Consider the following 10,404-nt stretch of genomic DNA (forward strand, 5'->3'; position numbering starts at 1 on the left):
AGAGCTCACCTTGCTGCGCCTGTGTGTGAATGTCTTCACTGTGCCGTTCTGCACACAGGTGGCGATCTTGCCCACGTACAGGGGATTATTAAAGAGAGTCTGGTCTTTAAGACTGAACTGTTGAGACCAGTCCCATACTGGAGGAAAGCGCAGAGCCTGGTCCTGCCCCAGGTGAATACTCTTACTGCTCGCAAAATCCTGAAGAGATAAGAGAGAAAGAGACAAACAGACATAGAAAGGGAGAAGTCAACTAAAAGAGGTAAAAAAATAAAAAAAACTAAATAAAAATTAGTAATAACCTACTGTAAGATAGTGGCTTTACATGGGTTGGACAAAATAATGTGAACATTTGGGAGATATCTCTTTCAATATTAGTTTGGCTATAAACAGCCTACAATTAGAACTAATTAATTTTTTAAGCAAGAACTGACGACTGTTAATAATAAACAATTATGAAAAAAATGAATACATAAAAATATTTTACAAAATATTTTGAAAAAGCACAATTCTGTTGTCACTTTGTTACACTGAAGACTGGAGTAATGGCTGCTGAAAAATTCCACTTTGCCATCACAGGAATAAATTACATTTCAAAACAGATAAATATAGAAATTATATATAATAATATATAATAATAATAATATAGAAAACTTATTCTTTTAAATTCCTATAATATTTCACAATAATCACAGTTTTTTATGAATGTTTTATCAAATAAATGCAGCCTTTGTGAGGATAAAAGATGTTTTTCAAAAATATTTAAAAATCGTACTGACCCCAAACGTTCAAATGCTAGTGTATACATTTATATTTATAATTAAATATAAATTTAAATGTATACATTTGTAATTATATATAGTATATTAGTTTAACTAAATAAACCAACAAGCATGCAAACCTTCTGTGCTCTGCTATTTAATTTTAGGACTGTTTACACCAAGGACGATAACTATAACAATAACTATCAAGTTTTAATAATCATTAATATAACAACTAATTAAACAAACTTAAATTAAAGGGGTCATATGATGCGATTTCAATTTTTCCTTTATCTTTGGAGTGTTACAAGCTCTTGGTGCATAAAGAAGATCTGTAAAGTTGCAAAGACTAAAGTCTCAAATCCAAAGAGATATTCTTTATAAAAGTCAACCACGCCTACCTAAAATGGCTCGTTCTAACACGCGAAACTACTTTGTTTGGTCTTCCAAAAAAGGACTAGAAATCAGTGGTTATGTTGTATTTACAACACTGTTCCAGAACAGTATGTGGAAAATAATGGGTTTTTTTAACCTTAAACCACATAAACACATTTCATTACACCAAATACACAAAATAATGTTATTTTTAGCAGCATCATATGACCCCTTTAAAATTTGTCAAAAAGCATCTTACCCTGCTGTGCTCTGCTCTTTGTCGGGGGCAGTTAAAGAGGAAGGTGCTGAAGACGGGGACCCACATACTGTCCCCCAGCACTGTCAGGTACACCTCAGTGAACTCAAAGGCTGCTGGGTACTGATTCCACAGCTGCCACACACAGTCCAGGAACAGCAGGAACACAGGAGACTGCAGAAAGAAACAACATTAACAATAGAAAAAAAAGAAGTGGGCCACACGTATGCCTCATAAATGAACAAACAAGATCCTGTAATCCAACTGCTATAAGCTGTACTACCTCCTCTTTGTCGTTCTTCTTCAGATGGTTGCAGCGGTCGAGGAACCGATGACCAGCCATTACCCATTCCTTCTGGATCAGACCCTGAAAGCCGTGCAGACTCCTGCAGTGAGGATCGCACATCAACTGCACCAGACAGGAAATCACACAACTCAGGTCCCGATCCTCTTTCTCTGTACACGCACATATACAGAATGAAGAAGATCATTAATCACTTCACATAAGATTTACAAGATATTACATTTGAGATATTAGATTTCTCTATAACAGACAGCAGAACAATTAAAGGAATAGTTCATTCAAAAATCTGCTGAAAATGTACTCACCCTCAGGCCATCCAAGATATAGTAAATTTTCTGAATTTATTTATTTATTTTGGGTGGGGGATGAACTATTCCTTTAAGGGAATATTTATTTGTAAAAGGGCTTTTTTACCTAGGAGTATGACAGACACATGTCTGCTCTCCAGCATATAGACTAACTCTACTGCATGCCGCAGAAATGTCCTGTAAAAAATGCATACAACACAGATCTTAAAAGTGTACACAGCATCAACATCTACAGACAGATTTGTTGAGACCTAAATAAACACCTGAGAATGCACAAACTGAAATGCCTGTTGCCAACATTTCTGGCACAAGCTGAGACATCAAATATGCTGTTTGGTGACTACTGAGTGTTTCTCAATCATACCTGACATACTCCATCCATCTTGAGCTCTCTAAGGATGACAGCCACTTCTCTTCAGACTCCTCAAAGGAATCTACATATGCATATAAATACAGAGGCAAGCATAAGATGCATTAGAGCCAATGTCATTTCCACCTGGTATCAAGATGCTTTTTAAATGCGCCTCCTGTGTGACCACTTGTGCTCAGATTTCATCTAGACCCTGTCCTCTTATTTTGTCACACTGTAGACTGCACAGGAGCGCCAAGTGAAGCACACAAACACGACTGAACGAATGAAGCCATTACTCTGCTTATAAGTAAGTGGGAAAGGAATCAAATGGAAATAATAAACATGTCAATTGTGATTGTAATATGTATTGGCACAACATATTGACACTATGAAAGCAATCCTCTGGAAATGGTCAAAAGCGGACAAGCTCAAAACATTTTATACCCTGTTTACACCTGTATTTAACATTGTTTACTTGTGACAGGATGGTGTAAAGAGGGTCAAAGTGAATAAGGCAATAAACAGATGACTTACCACGAGTCAGCTTAGATAATTTGGATCATTTTACAGATTTTAATTCTCAGAGTAAGAGTATCAAGTGTTTAAAAACTGTATTTGCAACTAACCTGTTCTTAATGGCACCAGGAGGCACTGTGTGGGTTTCTTGGAATAACCAAAAATATTCCTGGCCCTAACCGGAGCCCAGACTTAAGCTAAATAATTAACATGAATAAGCCTGGTAAGGATTTCCTTAAGGAGTTAAAGTCTTATTCAACTGAGTGTGTACTGCAATCATCCCTTTCTCCAGCAGGCTATTGATTACCTATAACACAAATCTGCCTCAGTTTCAGCAGAGCAGCCTGAATATCCTGGATGTTTGGGAGGTTTTTGTCCAAATCCGACTTGAAGACATCACTGCGGAGGGGGTGGCTCTTAGTGATGGCACTGGAAATCCTGCAGAAACACAGAGGATTTAACCACATTTTCTGAAAATGACTGCCTGTATTGTTGTATCTGAGCAGATCTGGCAACCCTACTGAGTTTATGTTGCCAAATGATCTGAGATGAGAAAACAAGCACAATCACAACATTTGATACAATTTCCAAAGCCATGAAATAATATTTGGGAAAAGAACTGTTTATAGAGTATATTATCAGCTAAAGTGAATCTACTTTCCCACAACAGTACGATTACTGCTTCATTTCACCTTAAAACGGTGGTCAAACCAAATCTCTTAATTAGACTGCAATTCTCTTTTTCTTACCGCTGCTCCACCTTCCTCTGCTGCTGCGGGTCACTGATGTTAGACATGCGGACCAAAGCGCTCCCACTGGAGTGATTCCAGCACCACAACTACAAAGCAAAGTGCACACACATATGTGACCCTGGACCACAAAACCAGTCTTAAGTCGCTGGGGTATATTTGTAGCAATAGCCAAAAATACATTGTATGGGTCAAAATTATAGATTTTTCTTTTATGCCAAAAATCATTAGGATATTAAGTAAAGATCATGTTCCATGAAGATATTTTGTAAATTTCCTACTGTAAATATATTAAAACTTATTTTGATTAGTAATATGCATTGCTAAGGACTTCATTTGGGCAGAAAATGACGAAATTAAAGGTGATTTTCTCAATATTTAGATTTTTGTGCACCCTCAGATTCCAGATTTTCAAATAATTGTATCTAGGTCTGACTTTCCCGGAGAAGTGTCACCAGTGTTGCCAACTAGTATTCAGGGGGAAGTTGCTAAAGGAAGGTCCATTTTTTGCTAAAAGTTGCTAAATTACATTGTGATGTCATTGCACGATGACATCATTACGTAATTACGAAGCAAAATTGTCACTACCTCAAATCTCAGCAAAAAAAAAACATTTTATATATGTTAATTTAGATTTGTTCATAAAATAATATAAAGCCATAAAACATTAAAATATAAATAACTGTATTTTTCAATAGAACATTGAATTATTGAACACACATTTTTGAACAATTAGGGCCTACAATTTAAGTTTTTTATTAGCTAGTAAACTAAAACTACACATTCTGAACAATTATAGTTTAAAGCAGTGTATTAGCAGTTAGTTAATATGCTACACTCTAAGAAAATATCTGTAAAAATAGGGCACAATCTACTATGTTAATATGAAGGAATTTTCCGTATTGATTTTTCACAGGTTTTTTACCTGCATTTTAAATTACACATTGTATTTTGTGTTTTCGGGTTACAGGGTTACAGTGGATAATGAAAAATGGATAACGGATAATGTCCTGGAAAATAACAATCCATTTTTCTAGATATTTTTCTTACAGTGTACTAACTGATCAACAATCGCAGGTACAAGCTACTAACAAGGTGTATCATAAATTAACAGTTATTAAATTATTCTATTATTATTATTAAATTGAGCAATTGCTAATAGCAGCTAACTTAATTCATGTGATGTGTGTACTAATAGGCTTTTTTTTTTCTTCATTTTGTGTAATTTAGATGGAAAATGTGTGCCTTTTTTTTATCGTTTGAGTCACTTATCAAAAGTTGCTAAAAGTAGCCAAATAAAATGTACCGTCATGTACCGTGAAACCGGTATAATTTTGAAAAATACCGTGCTATAAAATTTTGGTCATACCTCCCAGCACTAGTCCTAACAAACCATACATCAATGGAAAGCTTATTTATTCAGCTTTCAGATGATGTATAAATCTCAATTTCGAAAAATTGACCCTTATGACTGGTTTTGTGGTCACATATATAAAAATACTCTACAAATGTCTAATATTAGCCTACATATGTTGACACACATGGTTGACTCACAACTATTAAGTACAAATCAATCTACCATGACTATTAGGAGCTTAAATAAGACATGCTTTCTCATTCTGCAAAGTTTTTAACCAAGACACTAACTGATTCTCTCTGACTAAGAGCAAAACTGACTGGGGTAATAAAAGTGATTTGTAGATTTCCTCTCCTCTCCTCTCACTCCAAAACCAATAATCCAGTCTGGTAAAAGGCACTCACCGGGATACGCTGGGAGTAAAAGCAGCAGGCGTACTGCTTCAGATCCTGATCTGCTAGAGATACCGGAACCACAAAGAACTCTGGGAGACTGCAAACAACAGAAAAAGTAGTTACATTTCCCACAAATGTCTCCTGACACTGTAAAGCATAATCAAATACGTGATGCTTGTTTGTGTCAATATTATAAACACAATGACTGGATACTGAACTGTGTGTGGACCAGTGAGATCAGTGCTTTCATTCCAGAGGATTACTGCAGAAAGGACAACATTCCTGTCTGTCTGAGCAGATTTATGTGAACCGCTCATAATTTAATCAGTTATCCTCATTTTCACAGAGATTTATTAGGATGACTAATTCAAGTTCCGTTTAACAATAGCCGTTTGTAACGCACATACTCATACCTGTGTTTCTGTCACATTCACTTGCTACATGAAGGTTATGAGTCACGCAGCAATGATCTTCAGTGTAAGATGCTTATAATACAAGCTGTTTGCAAAACAGACCACAATTTACATGTAAACTCACATATATAAACTCACCTGGGCGAGATGAAATAGCCTTGATTTATGGTACACACCCTCCATTCGGAGGCACCAGTACGCTTGATCTCTCTGTCCCAGTCTGAGGAGCAGTCGAACAGGGGGGTCTGCAGCCCCCCGCCAGGGTCAACACCATTCACCCGCTCACCTGAACAAACCACATGTGTACATGCTCAAACAGTTGCGTAGGGATGCCAACTCATGAGGGGTGAAAAATATGACTTATAATATATATATTTTTTAATTATTAGATTATAATAATACATATAATTTTAAAAAAAAACTTGACAATGAACACATACTACCTAAAGTCTGGGGTCAGTAGGATTTTTTTCTAAAGAAATTAATACTTTTATTCAGAAAGGATGCATTAACAGTAGACAGTAAACAAATTTATAATGTTACAAAAGATTTCTATTTCACACAAATTTCAAATAAATGCTGTTCTTTTGAATTGAATCTATTTATTAGGGAATCCTGAAAATTTTTATCTCTGTTTTCACAAAAATATTAAGCAGCACTGTTTACATTTTTGTTAATAAGGAATGATTCTTAAGCACCAAATAAGCATATTAGAATGAGTTGTAAAGGCTGCAGAAAAGTCAGCTTTGCCATTACAGGAATTGATTACATAAAAAAATTAAAAAATAAAACTAGGGAAGCACCGAATGTTCGGCAACCAAAATTATTCGGTCAAAAATAGCAAAAAAAAAGCTCTTAAGCGAAAATATGCGAAAGACCGAATACATTGTACTGAACAATAACGTGACGCGATCAAATAGAGGCGCGCACTAATGCAGCAAACATGTTACTTATTAATAAGTTAAATTGTGCTTTGTTGGTATAATGTCTGCTATAATGTTACAAAATGTTCAGTGTCAAGTAAATATTTTTAAATTGTTGTTTTGTAATTGATTGTTTCTTTGAAAAGCAAGACAAAACAGTAAAAAGCACATTTTGGCTATTTAATTTATGCAATGGTGAAAAAATACATGGGGGAAAAAAAAACCGTGTTCGGTATTCGGCCTTCAGCCCAGTGTTTCATTTTGCTAGGCTTTGGCCAAGAATTTTCATTTCGGTGCATCCCTAATTAAAACAGTTATTTTAAATTGTAATACTATTTCACAATATTACTGTTTTTATTTTATTTTTGATCAAATAAATGTAGCCCTGGTGAGAATGAGACTTGAAATGAAATGAAACATTTAAAAAATGTACAGATCCCAAACCTTTGAATGGTAGTAAAACAGCCCTCTTCAGATCTAGTTAAGTGACATTTTACATTGAAAGGCAGAATGCATTAGGTTTGCATTAGTGGTGGCGTCACATGCTCCTCTGATCAGGATCAGGTTACATTCTGTCATGTCTTAAAACTACATGTTACAATGCAGCCCAATAATAGCAGCCATATAAATCTTATTATAGGCCGTGCTATTCATAACATGAGCACTTTGCATTCCCTGGAAAGTCTTCTCATGTCTTGACTTGCAGGGAAACTGAATGTATGGATAGCTCAACTCAATTTGGCAGCTCTTGTGGAAACAGTGCAAATATTTGCTGTCACGGCTGCATGAGTGTTTTCCTACCTGTTGATCCATGATACCGCTTTCCGACGTATTCAAAGCCAAAGAGTAGCTGTGGGTCAGCAGGGTGGGAGTAATGAGCGATGGCCAGACAAACCTGTAAAAGCACATCATACATTCACATTATGACTAACACAAAATGATCTTCACTTATTCACTGTAATTTCCTCAGAAAACAGAACTGAAATGTCATTACAATAAATTCCTCCTCCTTTCGTCTCACAATACAACTGCTGACATTTACTAACAAAATGTTCCCAGACCAATTTACCCTCGCAAATTGAAAACGCTCCATTACAAATGAGACATGTACATCTCTAATCTTTTAAAAAGGGATTTGGAAGAGAAAATTAGCCTGTGCTGAAATAATCCATACATAAGAAATACTTCTGCCCCAGGGTCTGGTTGATATACATGGTGAAGTTTGGGAATTTTTCTTTCTTTTATCTGTTTTCCTGCAACACCTGTTGGTCAGTTCCCCTGTTTATTCATTCAGAAGAGCTTTTCTTGGCAGAGCTGTTGGATCCAGGCATGGAAATATTCGACAGCACTGTGCACCGAGCTCGAGCTAGGCTGGACTTTCACCTTTACGACACTTTTTTTTAAAAATGTTGCTGTCTCTTACATATCTCACAAATTAGTCTTCAAATAACAAACACATTTTCTACATGACCGATGTCCCACTTGTATGGAAAGGGAATGATAATTCTGTCATCATTCACTCACCCTCATGTTTTCATACAATTTCATTTTAAAGGTATAGCTCACCCAAAAATGAAAATTCTTCCAAACCCATGAGACTTCATCTTCAAAGCACTAATAAAGATATGTTTAATGAAACCTGAGAGATTCCCGTCCCTCCACTGTGTTTTGAACAAAAGTCTTAAGGGTTTGGAGGAATTTTCATTTTTGGGTGAACTATCCCTTGTACAAAAAAACAACAGTCGGAACCCAGAAAACTCAAATAAGGGGTCAACACAGAACTGCACAAATTGTTTATTGTTTTTCTATATAAAAATATTCAAGATTTGTTAGAAATGTTTGAACATTGAGCTTGTGTCTTTCGCAGCATCTTGTGTGTGACACGGCACTCTAAAAACATGGTATCCAAGTTAAAAGAAGATTTTCCACTTTTGAGTTTTTCTTTATTTCACTGCCCTGCATTTCAACTCAAAAATGCACTCTGCGTGAATGGCCCTTACATCTTGTGCTTCTCAAACAAAGAATTTAATGCTTGTAGTGGTCAAAGGACAAAAACGTACTTTTGCCAGCAGTATTTTCCAATGGAGATTGCTGTAGGAAACTCTAAAGAAGAAAAACCTGCACTAGGGTCAAAAGTGCTGGAAATTAACAGTGACGACTGTACAGACTGATGACATATTAGGCATGTGAATTGAAAAGCAGCTCTGTAATTTCCAACTGGATATTATGAAATTACCAAGTTTTTTTCCATTTCTTTTTCCCCAAGTGCCTTTGCATTAATTCCATTCAGCAATTAGCCTAGCCTACAGGAAAATGGCACATTAAAATTGAGAAACACGATGAAGGAGTCCTGTCTTCACAATCCAAAAACCGTATTTGACATTTATTTCCATTTTAGTCCAATCAGAGCTGAGATGCCTAGAAAACTGCCTGCATCAGATTTCCTTAGGCTCCTACATAATACTAGCACCAGAATAAGCATTGCGCGTTGCAACGGCTGTCAAGGAAACGCACTCGACTTGCCCTTCAGGTAAGCTCCATACGTTTAGCCTTCACTGGCACTGAGGAACAAAAGCATCAGGGAAGCTCTGGAACAGAACTTCAGGATAAATGTGCATGTTTGCTAAGCGCTCAGAAAGTGAGAGTCATGCTCAAAGAGCTTTTTGTTCCTCTTGCTTTTTGTGGTGCTTTTCTTGCCCCTTTCTCCCTCTTCCTTCACACATTCTCGGGAGCTGGCAGACTGTTTAGAGCTGAACTCTGGCACCTCTTTTTTCTTCCTCCCCCTTTACATCACTCCTTCTATATCTTTCGTTATTCCCCTTGGAGCTTGGGCCCTGTATTTGGTGGGTAACTGCAGGTGAAAAGCTCGACTTCCCTCACAGTCTTTTTCCTATTACCGAAAGGAAAACTCCCTTTTCCGCTTTCAAAAACATAAACAGCTCTCAGTGCAGCCTTTGAGATTCTAGTGACTAATAAATGATGATTAACAATCATTCCAAAGATGCTGTGGAAACCATTCACCTGGCTCTGAGTCATGCTATAGGAATGGCCAATCAGGGCTCGTTACACTGCAGGAATGACAAACAGGAGGCCGTTCTCCTCTTCTGACAGGAGCACAATGTGGAATGTTCGTTTTACACAAAGTTCCACGTTGCCAGGCAACAGCAGCTGTTGTGAAGCAACAGGATGGGTTTGTAGGCCGGTGTGAGTCACAGAGCTCGGAGTTCATGGTATGATCAGATCAGATTGTCTAAAGAGCTCTTTTTATCTGCTTTATGGCGAAAATGTATAACGGGAGGGAGAGACATTCCTCAACAGAACATGCTTTATTTTATGAGGCAGAGAGCCTCTGGTGGGTTTGGTGGGAACTTTCAAAACGCTCCAATATGCTTCACTGCTGTGCATTTTTGGCCTTTTAAATCTATCATTGGGGAAAAGGAAAAACCAAATATATAACTAACCTTAAAAATTAAAGGGGTCATATGATGCTTTTTTAAAGATCATTATTTTGTGTATTTGGTGTAACAGAATATGTTGACATGCTTTAATGTTCAAAAAACACATTATTTTTCAAATACTGTACATTATTGTACATAGAATATCTTTTAGAACACCTGATTATCTTTTCTGTCAAAGACTTATGCAGTTATGAAATCTAAAAATCAGACGAGACAGTATGAAAATAAAGCAAACAAAAA

General features: G+C 36.6%; 1 protein-coding gene across 1 annotated transcript in view; it reads right to left on the reverse strand.

The window, feature by feature from the left end:
- The window catches only part of mtmr10 (myotubularin related protein 10), a 34,083-nt gene that overhangs the window by 7,436 nt on the left and 16,243 nt on the right, over positions 1 to 10,404 (reverse strand). Inside the window, exons 6-15 of the mRNA XM_016565881.1 lie at positions 7,508 to 7,601; positions 5,922 to 6,069; positions 5,380 to 5,467; positions 3,619 to 3,707; positions 3,177 to 3,307; positions 2,366 to 2,435; positions 2,108 to 2,178; positions 1,673 to 1,845; positions 1,393 to 1,563; positions 10 to 198 (exon numbers count right to left, since the gene is read on the reverse strand). Of these exons, the coding sequence (XP_016421367.1) occupies positions 10 to 198; positions 1,393 to 1,563; positions 1,673 to 1,845; positions 2,108 to 2,178; positions 2,366 to 2,435; positions 3,177 to 3,307; positions 3,619 to 3,707; positions 5,380 to 5,467; positions 5,922 to 6,069; positions 7,508 to 7,601 (1,224 nt within the window). The remainder of the gene's footprint in view (positions 1 to 9; positions 199 to 1,392; positions 1,564 to 1,672; positions 1,846 to 2,107; positions 2,179 to 2,365; positions 2,436 to 3,176; positions 3,308 to 3,618; positions 3,708 to 5,379; positions 5,468 to 5,921; positions 6,070 to 7,507; positions 7,602 to 10,404) is intronic.

The sequence above is a fragment of the Sinocyclocheilus rhinocerous genome, unplaced genomic scaffold, assembly GCF_001515625.1.
Source record: "Sinocyclocheilus rhinocerous isolate Xijiao unplaced genomic scaffold, SAMN03320098_v1.1 scaffold19, whole genome shotgun sequence".
NCBI classification, from domain to species: Eukaryota; Metazoa; Chordata; class Actinopteri; order Cypriniformes; family Cyprinidae; genus Sinocyclocheilus; species Sinocyclocheilus rhinocerous.